The sequence below is a fragment of the Abrus precatorius genome, unplaced genomic scaffold (genome assembly GCF_003935025.1).
Source record: "Abrus precatorius isolate BTA unplaced genomic scaffold, Abrus_2018 Scaffold10, whole genome shotgun sequence".
In the NCBI taxonomy this organism is placed as follows: domain Eukaryota; kingdom Viridiplantae; phylum Streptophyta; class Magnoliopsida; order Fabales; family Fabaceae; genus Abrus; species Abrus precatorius.
The window spans coordinates 22291959-22317865 of NW_020874292.1; the positions used below are offsets into that span (position 1 = coordinate 22291959).

General features: G+C 28.1%; 2 protein-coding genes across 4 annotated transcripts; one reads left to right on the forward strand and one right to left on the reverse strand.

Annotated features, from left to right (window-relative positions):
• Nucleotides 1–12694: 12694 nt before the first annotated feature.
• Nucleotides 12695–13232, forward strand: LOC113868732 (calcium-binding protein KRP1-like). Its single transcript, XM_027504581.1, has one exon. It carries the CDS (start codon nucleotides 12788–12790, stop codon nucleotides 13130–13132), a length of 345 nt encoding a protein of 114 aa, XP_027360382.1. The 5' UTR covers nucleotides 12695–12787; the 3' UTR covers nucleotides 13133–13232.
• Nucleotides 13233–16396: 3164 nt separating this feature from the next.
• On the reverse strand, nucleotides 16397–20738 carry LOC113868713 (ubiquitin thioesterase otubain-like). Of its 3 annotated transcripts, none has more exons than XM_027504553.1 (10): nucleotides 20592–20738; nucleotides 20470–20498; nucleotides 19942–20191; nucleotides 19593–19658; nucleotides 19411–19494; nucleotides 19178–19300; nucleotides 17479–17531; nucleotides 17250–17299; nucleotides 17071–17171; nucleotides 16397–16897 (listed from the first exon to the last, which is right to left on the reverse strand). In XM_027504553.1, the coding sequence occupies exons 3-10, from the start codon at nucleotides 20101–20103 to the stop codon at nucleotides 16634–16636; spliced, it is 903 nt and encodes a 300-aa protein (XP_027360354.1). In that variant the 5' UTR covers nucleotides 20104–20191; nucleotides 20470–20498; nucleotides 20592–20738; the 3' UTR covers nucleotides 16397–16633. The 3 variants fall into 3 exon arrangements, with proteins under 3 accessions (XP_027360354.1, XP_027360369.1, XP_027360361.1); XM_027504568.1 differs by having other exon boundaries at nucleotides 19942–20097; nucleotides 20592–20729; XM_027504560.1 differs by having other exon boundaries at nucleotides 19942–20109; nucleotides 20592–20729.
• Nucleotides 20739–25907: the final 5169 nt, after the last annotated feature.

Below are 25907 nucleotides of genomic sequence, written 5' to 3' on the forward strand. Positions count from 1 at the left end.
ATTATTGAGAGCACTTTTTGGAGACAAAAACCCTTCTTATCTCTTTTTCTTTGAGATTCTTCTACTTTGCATATCTATTTCGAATGGATATAGATTTATTTACAATCATTTTCTCTTCTTATTTCAGTATGAGTAGTTAAATTCATAACTCAAGTTATAATAAATCTTTTATACGCTTCATGTGATCTTTATATTTAATAATAATTATAACTTACTTTATAGATTGATTTTGATCTAGTATGTTTATATTTGTATGTTGAGAATTGAATATTCTTAATATCTTATAATTAAGTACATTGTAGACAAATATGCTATATGTAGTTAATAAATTTATAGGATAAAATAAAACAAAAAATTAAGCAAATTAAACTTAATTTTTATCTTTTAATTATTATTAAATTAACAAATACATAATTTTTTTATGTTTTTTACTTTTTTATTTTGCTTTATCATTGGGTGTAATAACTCAAAAAAAATTAATATTATATGATCTGATAGATTTAATAAGAGTGGTTAATAATTATAAAAAAAATTCAGAATTAAAGTTAAACTAAATATAAATATAAAAAGATGTAAAGAAAAAAAAATAAAAATTTTAGCCTTTTTAAGTTTAAATTTTTAAGATTTTTTTTACTATTATTTAAGATCAAACAATTAAATCACAATAATTTTAGTAATTAAAAATAATATATATGAAATAATATTTTTAAATTTAAATTTAAAAATTTCTTTATTATTATTTAACTGATACGCTTATTCACAAGGCATAAAATTTGACACTAATCCATACGGTTTGAAATATTGTCTCCATCAATCATAGTAGCATTTGACACTTGGACCTTCACGTGCCCGTTAGAGCATAACCCATCTTGATATTTTACCGCGATTTTATAATAATAAATACTCGTTTAAAATAATAAATTATATTTTACCCCGTTGAAGATTAGTTCAAAAACATTTCGCCTCTATATTACGAATTTGACACTCAAAAAGCATAAATGGAAGTAATATGTTAAATTTAATTATATAAGAAAATAAATGTCAAATTTCATAACGGAAAAGAAAACATGATTTTTAAGTAAACCGTAAGAAGATAAAAGTCTAACCTATCTTAATTATATGTAATTATCGTATTTTGTAAAAGAAAATAGTATTTTTAACAATATTTTCTTAAAACTTTGAGGAATATAAAGCGGTAAATGCATGGTTTAGCCTGAAAATTGTTGGACAAGGTGGATTTACAACAGAAAATGGATTTAGAGCAATTTAAAAGGTGTTGTAGAAAATTTATGAAATTAGTTTTATTTTTTTAACATATATTATTATCTTTGAACCAACATACAAGTCAACAGAAGAAGAATAAAGGAAAAAAATATCAACTCCTGAGCAAAACCGGTGATTGGCGGTTGGAGACTAAATCGCGCGGACATTCAACAACTTAGTCAGCGACAGCGAGTAGTGAAGTGACTGCCATCGTGAACATTTAATTCACGCCCACCGCTTCAATAAGACACTTCACCGGCCGGCTTATCAATTTTTTTAATATTTTTCTTTAAATTAAATTATTAAAATTAAATTAAATCAAAATCATTTTTATCGTATCATTATTAATTTTACATTTTACAAGTATGAAATTTATTTTTTATTATATTTTAAAAAATTTCAAGAACGGAATCTTATATATTTTTAAAAGAATTTCGTATATTATTTGGATAAAACTTTTAAAATTATAACACTGGCTAATTTTATTCACAGAGGATACAAATTTTTAACTTAATTATATTTTTAATTTTTATAAATATTCGATATTTTATAATAAATTTTTATAAAATTTTTTGTTTAGATTTAATCTCTATTATCTAAGTTCATCTGCTAAGTATTAAACTATCAAATTAAAAATCAACTCACTATAATGTATTATACCACATTATTTATTTTATAATATTTTATTATTTAAAATAAATATTTATAAAAAAGCTCCCTCTCAGTCCCATCCTCAAACTCCCTCTCTAACAGCTCCACAACACCTGCGTAAACGTTCCCTCTTCCATCAGTCACTCACTCGCTCTTGCTCTCTTGCTCTAAAACGACAACAACCATAACAAAGGATATTCGGAGAACGTTCAGCATTTCATGGACCCTAACGTTGTCAAGATTCCTTCCCCACTTCACCACCCTTCACAATTTTATGATCGGAAAAAAGCACCTTGTTCCCACCCATTCAAAAGATTTTATTTTTCATTTAATTATGGTGTTGATTGTCTAACCAACATTTTATTGCTAAATCTTTATAATCGGATAAATCATCAGTTTGCTCTTCTCTACAATTAGCAGTGTCAGCTGCAAGATTATTCACAATGCATTATTGCGATACTTTACGAATTCAACTAATTGGAGCTAAGACAGATATCACGTATATTGAATGCAATTCATCATTCCAACCTAAATCCAAAATAATGCAAATGAAAAAGTTCAGAATAACACATAAAGCAAAGGAAACAAAACAAAAGCACTAATACTAAAAGTAACTAAGAAAGCAAAGAACTAACTTTTGTATCGATATTGTTTTGTATCATTCCAACCTATTTGTACAAGTAAGGCTCCTATCTCTTTTCTAGGACTCCAAGAATGTGCTAGTTCTTTCTCTTTTAATATGTGCAAGTATTCATTCTCGTAGTTTTTTCATATTTATTACTTGGTAAAGTTACTCGTAACATCGAAGTACCAAACAACCACAATACAATTATTAAAGTTACTTTACTTTTAGTATTAGTATTTATTGTTGCTTTTAGAAACAAAATAATTACTGAATCAGTTAGGAAACAAAATAACCACTATGATAATTTTTCTGCCTATTCATTGTTGTTGTTGTTGTTACATTTCAATGTCATTTTTTGTGTTTTTTGGTTGTGTGTGAGCTTTACTCTTAGAATTGATTTAGTGTGCAGAACGTGTAGGTTATAATGGTAACATTGTAAAATTAGATGTGGGATATGGAAAAATATGGAGTTAGAAGCAGGAGGTGGAATTGAGTGTATAGGAAGGGAGGGATTGAGGTTGGGGGAGGGGGAGGGGGAGAGAGAAGGGTTACGGGAGAAGAAAGGAAGGAGTAAGCAGAGGTGAATGGGTTACAAGAGTGTTTTGGGATTAAGGGTGGGAAGAAGAGGTGGAGGGGGGAGAAGTTATGGGGGAGGTTGAGGTTGAAGGGCTGGGGAGGGATTACAAGTGTCGGGTGAGAGAGGGTTTACAAGAGAGGTTCAAGGTTGAGAGGTGAAGAGAGGTAGATGAGGAATCACATAAGAGGTGAAGAGATTGAGAGGAGATGGATTGAAAGAGATGTACGGGAAAGTTTGGGGTTGAGGGGGAGAGTGAAAAAGGATCGGAAAAAAAAAAGAAGATTTTTTTTTGTAAATATGTAAAATATATTTAAATTTTTTTATAAATATTTATTTTAAATAATAAAATAAATAATCTTCTATGAAACTTAACAATCCTAAGCTAACTTTTCAATTCAGTGTTTAGAGACTTAAATTTTAATTTTTTAATTTTTCAAAAAATAAATTTAAAAAAAGAAATTTATTAACTTATCACAAAATATTTTATATTTATAAAAATTAAAAATATAATTAAATCTATTTTTTTTTTTTAATTGCCCAAACTTTCCGATCAATTTCGTCAGTTATGTAACATTATCAATGAGGCTTTAGTTTCGCGCTAACTGTAACGCTGTCTCTTCGAGTGTTCACTGATAATTATTAGTGAATTTGTTTGGTTGTAATTTGATAACGAGGGAAAAAAGAAAAAGCTGCAACATGATGCTTGTTGGAAGGAAAGGAAAGAGGGAAATGGGTTATGGGGGTTACCTTTTCACCGTGTAAGGTTGAAAATAGGCCTTTTATCTAAAGGGTATGTCTGATGAGTGCAGTGATGTTGTGGGTGCAGTGCACAAGGTAGCTACGAATGGAAATGGCGGAATTGACGAAAAACCTTGGACAATTTAAAAATAACAAAAATAAATTTTGTATACACACAAAATTAGCTTTACTTGTCATTATTTTGTAAATTTTATCTCGATAATATATGATATTTTAAGAAAAAAATTATAAATAAATAAATTTTCTTAACTCTTTAAAAAAACTAATAAAGAATAAGTCTCACACTTATGAAGTGTGAAACTAGTAATAACGTGTCAAAAACATTTAAAATAGAAAAATTATTTGAAGTTTATTTTATTTTAATGATTAATTTTAAAAAATTAATAAATCTAACCTGTCTTACTCACCTTCCGTACAAAAATATGAATGATTGAAGCCGAAGCAAGTTGAACCTTTATAATCTTCGACAAGATAAAAATTTGTTTAAATTAATAAAGAAATTTACAACAAAAAAATTACTAATAATGACATCCAAATTATTTATTTTAATTATTAGTTTCTGAACATAAGTAACAAAAATATTATTTTTAATTAATTTTATTATTTTAACACCTAATGCATATGTTTTGTGCATAGAAGGAGTACGTAATGCTAATAGTTTCACCTCATAAAAAATAAGAATGCTAATAAGTCTAAAAATTTTAATATCTTAAAAAGAGTAAGGGTGATTTGTGTTTAAGATTTATATATGTTAATTTTTTATTATTTTTTTTTGTGGGATAAGGTGTTATCATTTTTTTCATCACGTTTTACATGTTTATTTTTGAAAGCATTAGATAGTTAAGAACATAACCAACACTACCAACTATAAATGTCTAATAAAGATTTACAAATTGCATGTTTTGTCTTATATCCTAACTCTAAATTTTTTTTAGCTTTAATGTTGTATATGTATAAGATCATAATATGTCTTGCAGAGTTTTCTAAAATAATTTGCACGTATACTAACAAATTTATAAAATTACTATTTTTTATAAGAAATTACTTTTGTATGATACAATTATTAGTTATAAATATTGGAACTGTTAGATACAGTAATTATGATTAGATTTACACTCCAAATAAAATTCTTTAATAATATTAAAAGAATATACAGGTAAGAGTTTGACCACTATATGTTATGAAACTTTCATTATACTTTTTTAAAAAGTTTTATGATTAATGCAATAAAGTTATTTGTTTCATATTAAATTATGGTTTTGACTAATAGTTTGGGCAACCCAGGTCAATTGGTGAATGGACTATAATATATAAGTTCTAATGATGTGGCAATGAACTTTGTCAAAATTGATGAGGGAAAGTAATTGCTATTAGAGATATATTTTAACTGCATATAGTAACATGGGAAGAATTATTTAGTTCATATATAGGTCTCTACTTTATGGTTATGTATAATGTTATGAGTTATGCTTTATCTTCACCATAATTATTTAGTTATTTATCTTTTTTTGAATTCGCAGAAAAGAGAAAAATTTTTACCTACTTTTTTTTTAGAATAAGAGAATACGATTAGAGTGTATAATAAGATTTGTATTTATTAAATATTCACAATGCAATCTGATAAGTAAGATATGAAATCTGATAAGTGAGATTCCGAGTAATTGTTTGCAAGGATCATTTCGATTCCATTAGGAATGAGGATTCAAAATATCACACATTGATCAATCAAAGAGAGATTCAGCAACTAAAAGAAAGATCGATTCTTTGTTGGAATTCTTCCTTTCTTCAAACGGAACGAACAGGGAAACAGATACTCAATTTCAAGTGAGTAAACAGAATTTCATACTCGATATCATAGATACATATAGAATTCTATCGAAAGCCGTATTCGATAAAAGTCGTATGTACGACTTGGAGGGTAGATCTCGAAAACTGGAAAAATGTGTAGAAATTTATATACTAATGAGTAGTTAGTTTGTATTTTTACTTTTTTTTGTATCTATTGATGTTCTTCACTACAACAGAAAAGAAAAGACATTAAAGAGTAATTATGCATCATTTTAAAAAGCAATTCAAATTGCTCTATTAAGTATCACTATCCAAAGTGGATGTCACTTAGAGAGTAGTTCATATAACAGTTCTTGAAAGTATGCATATAAACCGCGCATCTGAAATTTGAAATTTCTATTTTTGTGAGTTCTCTATTACAAATCAAAATTAATTTATTGTTACATTTAAATTTGAATTTGTATATCTACATTCCAAATTTCTTAATTTTTATCACAAATCCAAAATTGATTTTTTGTCTCGCCTTTGAAACTCGAGTTTGTATTTGTGTTAACTAAACAGTTTACATTTGTATGAACCAAACACTAGTAAGTAAAGAAAAAAAAGAACAAATTAGTATAATGTTTCACTGCTAAAAAGAAGAAAAAAAAAGAAAAGAATAAAAAGAACTGTGAAAAAAGGCAACTACAGATGTGAAAGTCGTCAACTTTGGTGACACAGAAAAAATGAAGAGATTTATAAGGTGTGAGTTAAACGTGCCTCATTTATAAAATATAAATTGTTAGGTATTTTAAAATTTTAATTTGTGAGAAAAAAAAAGACTTTGGAGAGCATTTTTCTATCAACTTCAAAAGTGACTTTAAAGAAAAATTATTTATTAACCATTCTCCAAAAATAATTTTAGAGCGCTTAATACATAGTCTCTTTCTAAAGTGTGACTTTTGAAACAGTTAATAGAGAATCACTCTCCAAAACCTTTCTTAGAGAGCAATTCTAAAGTAACTACTCTTCAAATATATCCTAAAGAGTAGATCTTTACTAACGACTCTCTTAGTTAGCAAATTATAAAATCAAATATAGCATAATATCTTTTTGTAGCTAACATGAATATATCATAATTATTTCCTACATAGCAAATGACATGAGGAAAATGACGTATTGGGCATATGTATGTGGTATGCATTATATGGTACATAATTTTTAATCTATTATAAGTGGTAGGAAAGTTTAAAGGATACTAACAAATTTTTATAACTATGTATTGCCACTATGCATTAAAATTGGCTATGTTTTCAATTAATAGTTGCACTAGTAGTTGAGGATTCAACAAGCTTTGGATCAAACAAAATAAAAGGAAATGAAGGTTGAACAACTGAAAAGAAAAACAACCATACCTCAAATATTAGAATAAGGGTTAAATAGAAGACATATCAAAAGAAACAAAAATTGAGGTCACAACAACAAAATCTTTACACAACAAGCCATTTGAGGTTAAAGAAAAACTTATTTACCCCTTCAATTATAAACTATATTTCCTTTCTTTACTTTTTTTATTTTATTTTTTTAATCTCCCAACCTTTTTATTTCTTAATGATATTATGATAATATAATTGTCTTAATCATTCACTTTCCAGAGGCGAGAAAGTATGTTGCACCAAATCATTTTTATTTAATGTGTTTTAGCATAAATAAAAATTCTCCAAAATCTAATTGTAATTATCAAGTATTTTCATTTTTTATTTATTCAATATTAATAAAACCTTTTTAACAATGGTATTGAAATGTTTTTCACTATTGTTATAATATTTTAAACTAATATTTTGATAAGTTCATCTTAGCCAATACTTAATTTAATTTTCTTTCAGGTTTTCATAAGCATATATAAACACAAGTACATTAAGTAATGAGTATTAACTTAGTTTATGTTTGTCACTTTTGCTATAGAAATTCATTAATGATAAGATGGAAAGGGGAAAGGATTTGCAAAAGAATCTATTGTTCCTTTTAGAAAAAGACTAAATTACTAGCATAGGCCAACTCACTCCTAATATGCAGTTAAGTACTACTGAAAAGAAGTTAGCAAATACTTGTAATGAAAAATATGTGAATCATTATGAAGGACAAATAAATGATCAACTACTTTTACACACTAGCACCAAGGTAGGCTATATTTGATATTGGATGTTGTTGTAAAAATGTCCATACTTTCTTATTTTAGAATAGTCATGGGACTTGAATCAAAACTTTGTATAAAGGTTTATAGCCCTTATAGTGGGTTTGACTATAGTAATAGATTTGGTATATGTATGAATTATGTGTTTGAATCAGTATTTGTACATTTATCATTGTTAAAAAACTTATATTTGAATTTAATTTAAGCATATTATATTTTTGTTAATTTTTATTTGAATCAATATTTATACATTTATCATTGTTAAAACAAATTATATTTGAATTTAATTTAAGCATATTATATTTTTATTAATTTTTAAGTTAAAATAGCTCAGTTTTATCCGTAGGAATTAACTCAAATAAGCTTCAAGCTTTAGTAAAACTTATGGGAGTGACGAAATTAAATAAAAAAAAGGACGTGTAGCATTTTCAATTAATTACCAACAATTTTCAACTAAATTCTCAATATATTATTCTAAAATATCAGCATTTGTCATATTTAAAGATCTGCAACTGGCTTTTGCACATATTTACCATCATCTTTAAAACTAAAATACTAGTTTTTTTTTTTATGCCAAATTATTAGAGGAGTAAAAAATAAAAATTTGTATAGATCTATAAGATTACCAGCTTATGTACATAACTAACACTATGATTAAAACTTAATTACTAATTTTTTATGCGAAATTATTAGCATTGGGTCGTCCAAATTAGGGAAAATTTTGATCATTTTAGCACTATTGTCATTTTTATCTCATGGTATTGGTTCCAAAAAAAGAGAAACAAGCAAAGGAAATCATTTTAAAGATGATTAAGATTTATAGAAGCTGGAAAAAAAAATTATACAAACTTGTAGGATTACCAGCTACCATGAATAATCACCAGCATCTTCAAATTGAATTACCGTTTCATTATTCTAAATTATTAGTGTTGCACATTCCAATTTAAGAAAAATTCTATTTGTTTAAATGGATGTTATAAGGTACTAATATTTTTTTTATACGTAAATAAGGTACTAATATTTTAATTAATATTTTTTTAAAGTTTTTGTTATCCCATTACGATAATTATTATACCCTCATTATAAGCTACTAAAAATATTAATTTATTTTAGTAGAATATTCATTAATAAACCCCATTAGTGATCTTATTTTATTTTTGTTATATTACACAATTATTTGAGAGTTAGACTTTTATTTTGGTTATAGAATAAATGTTTTAGTATTGATTTAATGAAAATTTTGAATTCCATTTACTATGGTTAAATTGTAGATTGATTCTGACTGGTTGTTATATATTAGAATAATGAAAACACAAAAGAAGATTTGTTAAAGTTTTAATAATTTCTCATATTACTTGTTTAATTTTTTTTTTAATTTTTTATGTTTGCTTCTAAATAGACTTATCAAGTTAACTTATATTTTTATGCAACTTAGCCAAAATGCTATTCATGTGCCTAAATTTGGGTCATGACATCATATATCTTTAAATATGTGAACACTTTGAAGTTTCAATAAAAATAAATCATTTAGTCAAGTCTAATATATTTGTTGGGTAAAGAAAAAGTCAATCCTATATTAAATAATATATTAATTATTACATTTAATTGCAAACCACAAATTACAACCATCCATATTGTCAAAATACAAAAATAATATTTATACTTACACTTAAAAATATATGATAATTTTAAGTTAAATATTAATACCAAAAGAAAAAATAATATTAACACCAAAAATAATTTCTTTACTTAATATATTTATTATTAAATAATTTAATTTTAAAATAAGATGTATTAAAATTTATATTTCTTTATTAAGAAACAAAGTTAATTAGTTTGAATATATAATAACAAACAATACTCAAATTTAATAATAAAAAGTTTATTAATTAAATAAATTTATTACTTAATTTTAAAAATAAAAATATATGCATTACCATTTTCTTTACTGCAAAAATGTTTTTTAAACCATTATAAATTTAATTTATTTGAATATATAATATCTAACATTACTCAAATTTAACAATAAAACAATTTATTAATTTAATGTGTTTATTATTCAATAATTTAATTTTAAAAAAATAATATTTAAATTTTAATCTTTTTTTCTGAACGATTTTATTATTTACCATTACACATTAAATTTCTTTCAATATAAAACAACTAACGTTATTTAAACTTTCAATTTAAAAAAATTAAAAATATTTTAATTGATATTTTAGCTACTACACTAATTACATTCTGAACCGTTACAAATTTTATTATTTTATATAATAAATAGCATTATTCAATGTTAACAAAGAAATAATTTGTTCAAAAAATATATTTATTAATTATTTTAATAAAATAAATATTTTTTTTTATTTTTCATCTAATTTAATCTAGTCTCAAATCAACTTCCGTTGATAAATAAATATATTCTTAACTATAATACAATTAATTAATTTTATTATTAGCTATATATATATTATAAATTTTTTAATCCTTTCAAAATTTAAGTTTAGTATATCAAAACTAATGATATTAACAGCTAACGATAAAATAATGTATTAACTAAATCTATATAAAAATATTACCTTGTTTTTTTCCTTATTTTCTAAATAACTAGCAAGAATAGTCCACAGCACTTCTCCAACTTTTTTGAACTGCAGTGGACCACCAACTTAAAATATTAAGTGAAATGTACTTTGAAACACATTTTATTTTTATTGCTCTTTCACTCTTGGGTGGACATCTGTTCAGACTGTGCATTTAATTTTTATTTTTTTTTCAGATTTACACGATAGATTTTATCCAATCTAGTATTTTATTTTCAGACAAAACTATTTTTTTTAAAAAAAAAATTACCTGATAGTGTCAAAAAGCTGAAATAAATATTACATGAACACTGAGAACTTTTTTTCCTTAGAAGAAAAGAGAACAATATTTCGATATTATTTGGGTGAAGCAGAATAAGAAACTAGTAACTTAGTAAAAGTTGCCATTTGAAATGCAGAGTGTAGAGCTATACAATTCCTATAGCCATAACCAATTGGGAATCTTCTGAGAGAGTGTTGCAATTCAAGACCAAAATGGCTATTGTGACCACAAAAAGGCAAAAGAGCAAACTGGCTAGTGATCGCACCCACATCGTTGAACCTGTGTGAATTTGTTGTTTTTCTTTTCTTGTTTTGGAAACGTCATTGACTACGTCAGACTTTAGTCAGTATTCTATTCATTATTTGCCCATTTTTATAAAATATGCTCTTCTGATCCTTTTTATAAAATAAATAACTAATTTATTAATAACAATAAAAGTAATTACATGTCATAAACTTATAGTGCAATCTAAAAGTGTCCATAATAATAAATGGTCGAATTGGCAACTCTTCTATTAAATAAATAAACTTATGAGTAATGGGTGAGTATCTTGTTTACAAAAATCTCACATTATAAAAAAATTAAAATTAAAGAATTAAAAATGAATATTTACTTTTTATAATTAGGGAAAACAAATAATAGTAGTTATTTTTTATTAAAAAAATATCTGAAGGTAGTAATTTTGTATTTGAATATTTAAAGACTTGAAAAGATTTGAGATATGAAATAATTTTCAGGATTAAAAGTAAACAAATTTAATTTAAAATTGATAACATTTGAATAATTTTATTGGGTGATAAACTAAGATTTCAAGTGAAAAAAAGTTGGGAGAATTATTTTTATTGCCCGTGAACAAGAACTTTTCCCAATATTTTGGATCAATCATGAATGATTTGATTGATAATAATTTTTGAGACATTGAAAAGATTGAAGGATGTTAGGGTATTTTTTTGTATTATGAAGAACCCGTAGTAGGCCCAAGTGCTGTCACATACAAGCAGTACACAGGGCATACTTTTGGGCAAACCATCTTTCATAGAAGCCACATAACTGCAGAAATCCAAACCCATTGAGACAGAATCTGTGCAAACACAATGTTAAATCCAAACTTTCGAAAACTACATGAAATTTCTATGATTTGACCCATTTGTTTCTTCTCTTTATAGGATTTCGGCAGCTTCCCTAGGTGCTTTTGCCCTGTGGACTTGTCAGAAGGAAACCAACAAAGTAAATGCCTCAATCTCTCTCAATCCATGTAGCATTATTCCACCAAGCTAGGCATCTATGATCTAACACATCAAAGTTCCGTATAAAATATGAAAAGAAGAAAAAATAACTTTTTTATACCGATTGAAGACGCTATTATAAACATTTAACATAATATTACAACAAACTAGTCTTCTGGAAGACAAAAAGGATGTAATAATTGTGCGTGTGTGTATCGGTTATTTGATGGTTCTTTAGAAGCATGTACTCTTGTAGCATGTGAGTTTCAAATATCTCAAAATTGATAAAGACTCAAATTAGAGTACAAGGATAGTAGTTAATCAAACTTGGCTCTCATTTTTATTGTGTGTGGGTCAACTCTTTTGATTACATAGCTACATCACAGCATCTTCGTTTTCGCTTCTTGGTTTCCTTATTTGTTACCTTTTGGTGTTCGGATGTGGCAGGGGCGGTCCAAAACTGAAGAAAGTACCAAACTTTTATGTCTCTTGAAAGAAAGGAAAAATGCTAACCCCATTAGTCATTATGACCATTTTGTAATTTGTACTTTTCTTAGTCACACTACAGAGGTTCCACCGCACCTTCCACGAAAATGAGTAACCCTTTAGACAAGAAAACGGCCTCGAATTTATGCAAGCTGAAAATAGTGCCTTAGCAACTATCTTGCTCCTCCCTCTTATCTTTATTCTGTACCTTCATTGTCAACTTCTCATCAACACACTTGTTTAATGTTCTTTTTATTCTTCATCTTACTATATAAATTCACATAACCATCTCCATTGTTCTCAATTCAGAACACACAAGTCCATTTCTTTTTTTTCTTTTCTTTTCTTTTCTTTTCTTTTTTTTGTTACAAGTATCAGCAATGTCATCCAAGAAGAACGCGGTTGTTTTTGAGGACTATTTCCCTGCAATGATGGAGAAATTGGGCACTGAGGGGTTTATGAAGGAGCTGACAAATGGGTTTCAGTTGTTGATGGACAGAGAGAAGAAGGTGATAACTTTTGAGAGCTTGAAGAGGAACTCAGCATTGCTTGGATTAGAAGGAATGAGTGATGATGAGATCAAGTGCATGCTGAGAGAAGGAGATTTGGATGGTGATGGGGCTCTAGATGAGATGGAGTTCTGCACTCTCATGTTCAGGTTGAGTCCTGCTTTGATGAATAACTCCAAAGAACTCCTGGAGGAAGCCATTTTCACTGGTCATTAGTCTCTTCTCTTTATCCCTTTCACTGTCCTCTTTTTTCCCTTAGCCTCCCTAGGGGTCTTGTTCAAGGAGCTTTTCCTTTTTCATTTTTGTTTCTATTTTCTGGGGCAGTTCTGTAGTGTAATTGTGGATTTCTGGTTAGTTGGATGAAGTAATTATTTAGTTTACTACTAAAATATGAATTCCCGCAATATTTTAAATCATTTTTGTTAAATGTCTCAAATACGATTAACAGTTTAAAATTAACTTTATTAAAATAAATTCGATTAAGCTTTAAAACAAACTAGCACAATCTTATTGAATGATGTCACTTATTGTTATTGCTCTTGTTTTTGCCGATCTGATTGTTTCCTACCATACACAGTAAGCAAAGGCATCATACTATAAAAAAGCATTGAAAAACAAATGGGGATGGTCTAAATTGTGTTGACCTTAATTAGTGGGGGAGATAGATGCGAATGCAACATTAATAAGCAATTTGTTGCTGACAAAACAAGCCTATGTTATCAAGGACAGGTAATTTCCGATCAATTTGATATAAAAATATTGAAACTCCATCGGTGATAAAATTTAGAAGTAGCAAGCCAGGCGCATTGCAAAGAAAGTAGCTAGAAAACAGAGCACGTCAACTGAAGGGAATAATCAATACGATGAGAATTTCGTCTTCACTTGTTATTTGTGAAATCAGTAGTGTTCATCAGAAGTACTTCATTCAATAGTTAACATGTGTGCCAATATCTGAATAATGCAAATATTTAGATTAACTGTTAAATAACGTGCCAAAATGATGATACAAGAGCGTATAACTCAATTCCTCTTGAGTGGCGATATGGTAAGCATGAAATATTGCGCGTATTTTCCCTGTCCAATGCTAGATTGAGTTCAACCATCCAATGTGTTCAGATTAGACTTTGTTTTAGATAAAATAAATTTGTTATCAAGTTTCTTATTTTTACAGGTTTTTATTTAACAAATTGACGATTATTTGAATCATTTTAATTAAAACCACTTTTGAATATGGAATTACTAAAAAAGATATCAAATTTATACCACATCCAGTTTGCCTTTTATTTTATTAATCCATATCTTAACAAATGACATAAATGTTGTTGTACCATTTTTTTTATTTGTGGTGATATTATTTAAAAGATTTATATATATAATGTTATTGACACAAACACGTTCATACTCTGCATAGCATGATTTTTTGCACTAATTTTTACCCAATTTTAATCGATTTTTAACTAATTTTTTGTTTCATCATTTTTTTAAGTTGTCCAAATCAGTACCAGTTTTCAATACAACTAATTAAATTATCTAATTCAATCTAGTTTTAATAACTATGGTTTAGAGTTTAGACAACATACCTCGTTTGCATTGTCTATTTACCCCCCTTTTTCTTTCTCACTTCTCTCATTTTTTTTCTCTCACTTATTGACATTGAACAAAAAGTATGTCACAATTTCTATACCTATTCCACACCTGACCAATGACACTAAAAGGTCAGAGTACTCATGAAAATTATTTGCATTCAAGTGAACTACATCAGACACCAAATCAAAAGGAAAGACCCATGACACAACCGATAAAACAAAAATTCTCTGTACTTGCAAGCAACTTAGCACCACCAAGCCTATATAACCTTTTTCCTTTATAAACCTTTTTCATGATGTACTTTAATTCATCCTTGTTTGTATCCCAATTGGTTGTGACACTTTAGATGATGGGCTGTAATTCTTCACTAAACAAAATAATTGCAACCATCCCTTCCCTTCACACATGCACTTAAATACACATTTTAAGGATAAATTTGTCTTTGTATATTTAGTTATATAGTTTCTTTCACTTTTTCACTCAAACAGTCAGATGAAAAGAAATCCCTTTATTTCTTTATTTTTTTAATTCAAACACAAAATTTCCATAACGTCTTCGATTTTGTTCTCTAATTTTTTTTCCTGCCTAATTCTTTCTATGTCAAAACTCCAAAGTGTTAAGGAAAATCCCATCATAAAGACACGAATAAACTTGGCAGATAAGCATTAGAAGATAATTATTCACTTAGCCATAAATGCCACAGGTGAATGCAGAAGCATTTCATCCAAAACGCAGAACCATCTTGAATATGCTTCACTGCATAATCAAGTTTAGGTCAAAAGACGTTTGAGACACTTAGATGAATATTAAGTATTTCATCCAAAACGCAGAACCCTCTTGAATATTCTTCACTATAATCAAGTTTAGGTCAAAAGACGTTTGAGTTACTTAAATGAATATGAAATCCAACAAATTATCAAATGACCAAAGAGCCTATTTGAGCTAGGATGCACTGCTCGAAGCCTTGGACCTGATTGCTAATGTGTTTTAACTAATCAAAGTTGTAAAAGTGCTTTATGTTTTCATGTATGCATTTTGAGTGAACATACTCTGTACTTTAATGTTATGATTGGAAGTATTATTGTATTTGGTTGAAGATTAAAATTTTTCAATATTTAAGTTTCAATTTTAATACTTGATATAAGTATCTGTGAATACAACCTTTTCCCCCCTGATTTCAAAGAGTCAACTTTTATTCTTTTTTTTTTTTCTTCTTGTTTGGGGAGGTTAATTATTTGTTTGGATGAGAAGTGAAAAGAAGAGAGATGAAATGTGAAGAATGTAACAATATATTGTGTTTTTGTTAGATAATAATACTTTTATTTTTAAACAATTAAATAAAAATAAAAACAAAGTTGCAACAGCTGCTCCTTTACCTTTCTCACCTATCCAATGGTGAAATATTTCAGTGTGGGTCCCGCTAAAATAAAAGCATTTCATTCCAGTATTTCCCTTTAATCAAATGAGTGAAACGTGTGTGACAAGTTTCATCCAATGAAATTTGAGCCCGTCTGATTTCCTTCAAAGCAAGCACAGCGTAAAACTCTTTTCACGTGTCTTAAATTTAGAGCTGTCAAAAATAAATGAGCTAGGCCAGTGAAAAAGTTACCGTTCAAATTTGGACATGTCTGGGCCGGCTGACATTGCTTTTTGCCCATTATTACATCCCAGCCACAACATAGGCTACGAAAATGATATATAATTCTTTGATGCATACTAGGTGACATGAGAACATTAGAGAAGCTAATCATTGACCATGCAAGTAAACAATGGCCGGTCAATATTAAATTTAAGTAAAACAATTTTGACCATTAATATATGATTGTATAGGAAAAATCAACTCTTTTCAGATGGAGCCATACTTTCACTAACACCATGTGCACGGAGATATCGGGAAGAATGAAAACATGCAAAGCACCAGGCGCAAAGTTGAGTTTTGATTATTAATAATGTTGACGTACTTTGTTGATCAATCTCTTCTAAATATGTATATCATTGTAGACAATTGATCATTCAACATTAACAAAGTACAGACCACGCATGTCCTTAACAACCTAGCTCAGGGCAGAGCTGTTGTGGCTCCACACACAACAAAAAAAGTCACTAAAGGTCTTTTCCCCAAGGTCATCATCACTTTGGATAGAGGATGTCATAGTGACCAGGACGATATAACAATGTGATGAAAGGATCGTTCTTTTCAGAGCTACAACTAGCATTTGGGAGATCACCCGCCACTGGCATGAAATCGTGATGATTTACACTGACACCACCAGTATCACATGAGCTGCGGTCAAGGTACACAACGCGGATTGGAATGCCCAATGCATCTGAAAGGGCAGTAATGTGCACATGGTCGCTCTCTTCACCCATTGGTTCAACAGATGATTTGCAAAACTAAAGCACAACAAATAACATGAGAGATGGAGAACTACATATTAAAATCAGAAGACTGACTGTGGACAGTTTATAAACAATAGGACTAATGGTTGTATTGTTCATTTTAGTCAGATATTGACTTTACAAGCAAATTTCGGAAGGATTATAAAAATTATCAACATTGAACAAACCTGCTCGACTGTTGTATTAGTTAAGCCCAGTATGAAAGGTTCAAAAAATTCTGTGCGCTTTTGTATTTCAGCAGAAGTAACAAATCTGAAGAACATAACAACTAAACAAACAAACTTGTGAAGATATGGGGAAGAAATGAGATCTAAGCATTTGGGGCAGATAGGTTTAAGTTACTCACCATAATCTGATACTGACTGATCTCGGCTTCTAAGAAGAAGCTCTTCATGACTGTGATCATATTAAGATAAAATGATAAATTTCATTCAAACAAAACCCCAGGGCAAAAAGAAAATGAATAAGAAAATTAGATAAACAGCAAATTGTGATAATTAAATATTATCAGAGAATATCATCCCTCCACTTCATTATTATCAAGGCAAATTCATAGTGAAGGAAAATGTTAACACCTTATGGAAGTCTCTTTCCCTTGAATAACACATTCCAGCTGCTCAAGGAATAACTGAAATTTTTTAACAACTAAGTTAATCAGAAGTTATATATATCCTTAGATGAAGAAAGTAATATGTTTGATCATTCTAACCTCTGGAAGTGCCTCTATGAATTTAGAATTAGTTTAACCTCTAAGGGTCCAGACCTTTAGTTCAAAGCATTTTCTAAAAATATTAAACATATTTCTGGCAACGTACACTTTCACCAAGATAAATAGAACAATATGCCAAAAATATGTCAAAATTCTTCCTCTCAATAATGTTCTATTGGATGGCCCATTTATTTTAAACTAAAAGTTTTGATTTTCGTCTTTGGTCAATCATTGAAAATTAAAAATTAGAAAAGCAAGAAGTTTTGAATAGCTTCCAATGCATAAAAAGACCCAGACCACAGCTCCAATGCACGTAAAGCACTTTGCTATCAGGTTAATAAACAGCATTTTGGGGCCTAAACTTTGCTGTTTCTGTTGACCTTGGTTCCAGCGTATGATTTCACAATATTCAGCCTCAGAGATTTGAGGGGAAAGAGAAATATAAAGAGAAGGCAGTGATGGCATTGAAGATGGTAACTAGCCATTGTATGATAATTAAGGTCATCTACTTCATCTATATAAATTCAGGGAGAATCTAAATAAAAAAATAAGTCCTACATGAGCAAATTTAGTTACATAAGGATTATATAAAGTGGTCACTTTTGGAGAAGACATGAACAAAAGCATAGTAGTCGATCTCTGATAGCAGCACAGAGCGGCCGAATCCAAAAATGCTATAGTGGGATAGTGGGATGACCGCTATTCTGAAAAATTGACCAAAGGGTGTTCAGTCACTGAAAAAAGCTCAAACGCAAATGGTCTCACTGGAAAAGGTCTCACTATTATTAGAAAAAGTCTACATCTAATCAGAAATAGCTTGGGTTACACTAGAGATGAAAAAGATCATAGGAAAATGTCTCCACTCACGTTAGAATTAAGTTGGGTTTCACTAGAAATGAAAAAGATGATGGAACTTGGCCAGAAATGGTAACTTGCACCAGACATTGACGTAAAAAATGGAGAACAAAACAAGAGAATGAGAGAACAAAGATGAAGGTAGGGTTCGATCTTGACTTGCGAAGACAGAAACATTCCAACTTTTAGAAATATAAAAGGGGAGCAAAATCCCAAGATTGCCCTTTCGCCCTAGGATGAAAGGGTCGCGATTTGCTCCGCTTTTTGTTGCAATTAGCGACATGACAGCCACTAAACTGAAACACAACAGCGATGGAATAGTGGCACCCAGCTGCTCCGCTTTGCACCTATGGCCACTATTGACTACTATGAATAAAAGTAGTCACTCAATTCTCACATGGCTAACAAACTATTAAGAAATTAAAACTGGATAGACGGAAGATCTATTCAAACATTTCCCAAAGTTTAAGGGCTTAATTTGTAGATACAAAAATAGCTACTTTCAGCTACCTCAAAGTTTAGGAGGGCTTAGGTAGTACATGCAGTGCAATATACTCCAGAAATAGCAATCATGAATTTGGAACAAATATCAATTTTTGGTCAGGTTTAGACAATTTTCCCTAGTAAATATTAAGATCTTAATATAAAATAAATAGGCAGATGTGTATACCCCAGAAAATAAGAAGTGAAGAATGTAGCAGATAAGTTACCGCAAAAAAATCTTCGAAAGTCAAGTCTGCATAACCCAAGGTCTGCAGTGCTTTTCTACTTTTTTCAACATTGGCTTTGATACGATCAACTTCTGCTTGGTCTTGACATGCCAAAATATGCTCCTGAGAAAAAAAAGTTAATGATAATTTAAACATTGGCCAAATCGTTGGAATATTTAGTTCCTTAGTCCATAGACCCCAAAATAGTGATCCAATGTTACACCAAAACATACAAGGTATGAAAACATAAAGCTTCGAAAGAAGCAGTTTCCATCTCCTCGAGTTCGACGGATGGCAGCATATTGCTCATCAAGCACCTGTATCAAATGAGTATGAGAAGAACTCAAGAAAAATGATAAGATGAGAAAGGATTCAAAATAAAGCACAAAATTATATATATAAAAGGTTATCAAACCTTTATTTTCTCCAGCAAGATAGGACTGCCTGATTTATATTCAGCAGCTAAGCTACATAGTGGTTCCTGCCAATTTGTCACATGAAATCATTGTCCTTTCACCCATTGTTAAAATCATATTCCACCCTCTCCATCAAGAAAGGAAGTCCCATAGAATAATAATATTGATAAAAGGGACACAAATTAATGTGATTTGAGGCTAATAACTAGCGGCCTTTTCCTCAAAAGGATCAAATTCAGATCTTCAAGAGAAAGAAAGTTATTAGCACTACATACAGTAAACCAATTAAACCAGAATCACTAGATCAGAAATGAAAGAAGTTTCAAAGACTTATGCACTTAGCCTTGCCTTGTCACCAACAAATGGAACTTTCTTGGCTTCCTCAGCCTGAATTGAAAATTGCTGCTGCATTATGTCATCGTCCCCAAAATTTCCCCACTCATCAAATTCAGGCTCTGGAACAGTCACAGACTCTCCTTCCCCATCTTCCAAGACAGCTTTATTCTGCATTTTTCTCTTAAAGCAGTTTGGTAGTTTTTTTTAACAATATCCACTAGTTTTCACAACAAGCAACAATCTATTCACGAACTGAACAACCCTGTCAAAAATAACACCCGTACACGTTAGTCTAAATGGACAAGTAAACTCTAAATAATCTTGAACACAAGTAAACCCTGGATTTTCACTAATAAAATTCAATTTCTGGGACAAAGAAACTCATACGTAAGTGGAAACCACAATCTTGCGATCATAAACTACAGCGACAGCGTTACCATAATCTTGCAATATTTTCTTTTTGTCACGTCACAAGATGAATACATTGACGCACGCGGCAACATTAACACCTAAACTGTAAAAAATGGAAAAGAGACTAACCAGTAATTTCAACTGCAACTGCTACAAAACTGTGAAAGAAATCATGAAGAAGTCTCCTTCAATTCGCATTGAGAAAAATAGGAAGAAAATTAGAATACGAATTCGGCAAGTTTTAGTGGAACCTGCGCGCGTGACGATGAGACGAAAACCCCTGAATCACTACGTTGCAGCGACGGAGATGGCAGGAGAGAGTGTGTGAGGAAAAGGACTGAGATCAGCAAACTCAAATCCCTAAATGCCCAAAATTTTTAATTTCTTGACAAACGGGTACGAAACGCATCGGTGTTGGCGTTTTATAGTGCACGGCGTTAACAGTTAATTAATTAAGGAAAATGGTAATTAGTACGTTTAGTTGAATTTATTTTAAAATAAATAAATGCTTATTTATATTTTGTCATAACAAATATTTTGAAGAACTTAATCATCTAAAAAAAATTTAAAAATAAAAATATAACTTATAATTATAAAATATAAATATTTAGATTAAATTATTTTTAAAAAATTATTAAACACAATTGATATAAATTATTTCAGTTTAATAATTTTGAGTTTAATCTTAAATATATAATTATATTATTAAAAGTTGACCCATATATTATCTAAATTCTTTTTATCCGCATTGTTCCAATTCATTATAAACACAAGACAACCTCTAATAATTATTATTACATATTAAATTTATAAATAATTTATAATTACATCTAAAATTAAATTTTAATCTTTAAAATTATTCTCTTCTCTTTTCCATTCTTACTTGTATTTGATTATTACATGTTACTGTAAATAGTAATTTTTTCTACATTTTATTCTGAAGTTCTTTCAACGTTCATGTTGCGTTGTTGATTATTATGTTATTTGTTTACGTGTGTACGATTAAATTTATGAATCTAATAATCAATACAACTAGATCTATGTAATTAAATCTAGGCAACTCTAGTGACATGTGTAATCGTAATTATGTGACATCAATAACCTACGCGACTAGATTCATCCAACTCTAACACCTAAGCAATTAGATTTATACAACTTTAATAATTTATGTGACATTAATGAGCTATGTTGTGTCGATCTCTATTTCACTACTCAAGTCGCCTGTGTGACTGAATCTGCTTAACAATAACAGCTGATGTGCTTAACAAATATTATTATTGCCTCCTAAGTAATGTTTAAGTACTTATTACTTATAATTGGTTAAATATATTTTCATCAATTGATAACTTAATTATGTTATTTATATTAATTTATTAATTACTTATAATAAATTATTTTTAACATTTTTCAATTATAAATGAAGATAATAATGATAAAAAAAAGTTGGTATTTGACTTATCAAACCATTCTTTCAATGTTGTTCTTAGACATCAATCTGAAATCATTGAAATTTGAAAATTTGAAAATTGTATTTTCTTTTGTTGTTTGATTAAATTTATTAAAATTTATTACTTTCCTAAAACTTTGAGAGTATATATAACTTGTGGATGAACTACTTGTCTCGACTCAATAATGTTTATATTTATTTTAATACATTTAAAGTTATTCGATAATTTGATATAAATAACTATTAAAAAATAAACGATGATAAAAATTAAATATACAAATAATACAAACATTAAGATATTTGATAATTTAAAAATGATTTATTAATATTGATGATTAATTATATATTTTAAAAATATTATATCCAAAACAATTTTAATTTTTTTAATTTAATGAGTGAAGTCGTGAGTTAACTTCTTTAAACATTAAATTTAATCTATAATGGATTAATCTGAATGAATTAGATTATTCACTTTTGATTTATTTCAAGAATTCTAAAATAACATTATTTTGTGAGTTTTTTTTTAAAATATCTTTGATGCTCTTTCTTTTCCTATTTTTAACTTGATGCCCTAAATTAGTAAATCACATATCAAAATCAGAGTTGACGATTCCATAGATTGTCATAGTCATATCGATTGTCTCTAACTTATGGTGTGTAGTGTGCAACAAGTGGACCGTGTTGGAGTTGGTCTAGTGCAACCTATCTTAATGACCAACTCATTGCATGCTCGTGCCTCCACCTCACTCGTTGCAAAATTAATAAGGGTGTGAAATTGTTAGTGTGAGTAATGTTTATACAAATTTTATATTTTTATTTGAATGAATACACTTTACGGGGAAAAAAGAATAACAAAGTTCAGAGTGTTTTATATTATTAGTGTTCCAGGTTTGTTAATTTATATTTCAATTTTACAATATTACAATAAAAATGCAACATTAATTAAAGAGTTTGAAGCAAATTACAAAATATAAAACAATAATAAAAAAATATTTTTAATGCATGGAAATATGATAAAATATAATTTTAATTCTTCTAAATAATATTGATGTTATTTTTTACATGCCTTTTTTTATTATACTCTAATAACATTATGACACATTAAAGTAAAAGGAAACTATATATATAGACATTTTTAAATGAAAAAGTTTTGTAGATGTCATAAAACTTATTTTTTGAACCAAATAAACTTTTCAAAAAATTAACCTAATTTATTAATAAATAAAATTCAAACGTAACCTAAACTGAATGTAAGGTAGATCCTCTCTCTACGTGTTTTCACTCACCAATCACATATGTTTTAATGTTTTAATATCTATAATTACTCATTCCTGTTAGTATGATAAATATGTTATCTTATTATCGTTTAATAATAAATTTAAATTATAATATAATGCTTGAAGGATGTAGATCTTTAAATTTAATTACATAGGCATATAAATATGAGTGATAAAGATATTTTATTTTATAATAAACATACATTTAACTTACTATTTAAAAAATATATATATTTATAAATGATTAAATATATATTTTTAAATTATTTTTAATAATACAATTTAAAAAAATTATTTTTATTTAATTCTATAACTAAATAATATGCATCAAACTGATAAAGACAATAAAATTAAATAATTTTAAAATAATATTTTTATTATATAGTGTCAAAAAAATAAATTAAATATTAACACTTAATATAAAAGGAAATTCAAATTAAAAAATACAAAAAAATTAAGATAATTTATAAATATAAAAATATATATTTACAAAAAATATCAAAATTTATATAAAGTAATAAAGAAAAATTAAATAAAATTTTTAATTTAAAATATAATTAAAAAAGATATTAATAACAAAAAAATTATTACAATAAAAAATGTAATTTATATAATTTTTAATGTGTTTTAATTATAAAATTTATACAAAAGGGAATTGTAAGATAGAATGACTTTACAAATATTTTATTATTGATAAAATAATTTATTTTGAGAGATAGATTTATGTGCTTTTCTTTCAGTAAATTATAATTATAAAATAAAGTAATTATGATAACCTAAATCATTTATCAAATCTTCAATTTAGTCTTTAAAATATGTATTGTCTTTTAAATTAGTTTTTAAAATTTTTAATTTTTAAAATTAGTAATTGTTAGTCACATTAATTTTTACTGTTAAGAAACATTAAAATTGAATAACAAAGTAATAAATATATTACTTTAAATGACACATGACAGTCTATTCTAAATACAAAATGACATAATTTTATAATATTTTAAAAATAATTTATTTTTGTTTTTGATTTTAACATTTTTAGATAATAAAATTCTCTTTCTAATCTTTTGCATTATCTTTCTTTCATAACGTATTTTTTTTCTTTTAGCTATCATTATAATAGAGTTTATGTTGCAAAACTTCATCATTTAGAAGTTAAATTTGAAAGTAATTTTGGTAAGTGTAACAATAAAGAAAAAGAGAGATAGTTAAGAGATAAAATTTAAGTTGATAAAAACTTAAGTTTGTTGAGTTACATTTGAAAGAGAAAATATGAAATCTTAAGTTAAATAAAAAATAATTAAAAAAAAAGAAAGAATGAGACTACTGCAATAAAAAGAAGGTGAAACAAATGTCATAAAAGAAAAAAAAATGTTATTACAAAAGCAAACTGAGCAAAAACAAAAAATAACTTAAAAAAATAAAAATTTTATTGTCAAAAATTTTAAAAGCTTAAAATAAATTATTTTTTAAATATTATAAAATAACATAATTTTGTATACAGAGTGACTTATTATCACTTAATATGATATATTATTATTCTGTAATTTAATTTTAATCTATAAAGAATAACATAATAGACAATTGTTAATTTCAAAAGATTAAATTTTTAAATTTAAAATTTTAAAAATTAACTTTAATAAAATTATATATTTGAGGTGAGAATTTACTGGTTTTGAAATCGAAACGACGGACAATCTTGAAAATTTTACTGATAACTCGCAGTATTTAAGACTCTAGTATGCTTGATTGATATTGTACATATTGGTGAACGGGCGTGGCCGAACCACAAAGCTCGCAATGGTACCAGAGAACATGCCGAGTTGCCAAACCCAAAACCAAAACCAAAACCACCTAATCCAAGAGAAAATTGAGGCAAACCTCAAAAACAAGCCCACAGAATTCATTGATCACTGGGTTCTGGACGCGTGTCCCATTGGGAGGCTGCGATATGCTAAGCTCCTTCCTAAAATTCAAAGGTAGCATTTGGCCAATTGCAGTGCTTGTGCTTGTGCTTTTGCCTGTGCATATGCAATTTTTCTGTTCACTTTCTGTTTCTGAGGGACAGAATTAAGTGCATCCGTACATGATCATCAACGGAACAACCACATGTGACAACAAAGAGTAACACCTCTCCACAATGTCAGCAATCAGAATAATAAAAGAACAAAATTAGTGCCATTTGATGTGGCAATCTCTGGGTGGTGCTTAGCGAGTAAGCCACTTCAACAGTATCTTATCTACCCTCATTCTCACTACGGAAGAAGAAATTCAAACTCACACAGTTGGGCCTGTATTACAATTTATGGCATCATAATCATTTTGTTAATGGCTTTTGCATCAACAACTGTAATTATTGGAACAAATATTAGTCCGATATGCAATTTAGGAAAAATCTCATTCAATCTTCCTTAATGTGAATTTTAAGCAAACTAGTCTAAAATTTCTCCAACATCTCTATCTATCATATGAAAGTTACAGCCATAATTATTGCATTCATGCACCGATATATTTGAAAGCGATTTTACTATCCATTGCTTTAAGGATAATAATTGAAAGTTATTAGGGATAATTACTTTATTGTATTTGAAACTATTCATTTGTTTTGGTACAGTCAAAAAGGCCTAATTTAGCTCTATTAGCCTTTTATTATCAAAGAAACACTTTCTGTAAAAAAATATACCAATACCATTTTACCAGATTGAAATTTGTCTTTATGACTTCATCCTATTTTCCTTGACCAAATCCACCTAAAAACATCCAATCGAGTACACCAAGTTCAAAAACGCGGATGCAATGTGACTAGTAACTCGAAACTGGAATCATCAATGTGTTGAAACTAACTGGGT

What these genes read in the sequence shown, in the direction of transcription:
- LOC113868713 (XM_027504553.1), bottom strand. Translation starts at nt 20,103, where the DNA reads ATGCAGAATAAAGCTGTCTTGGAAGATGGGGAAGGAGAGTCTGTGACT. An exon ending in GCTTTATGTTTTCATACCTT is followed by an intron (nt 19,301 to 19,410) that starts GTATGTTTTGGT and finishes TTTTTTTCTCAG; the next exon opens with GAGCATATTTTGGCATGTCA. An exon ending in TCAGTCAGTATCAGATTATG is followed by an intron (nt 17,172 to 17,249) that starts GTGAGTAACTTA and finishes TTGTTTGTTTAG; the next exon opens with TTGTTATGTTCTTCAGATTT.
- LOC113868732 (XM_027504581.1), top strand. Translation starts at nt 12,788, where the DNA reads ATGTCATCCAAGAAGAACGCGGTTGTTTTTGAGGACTATTTCCCTGCA.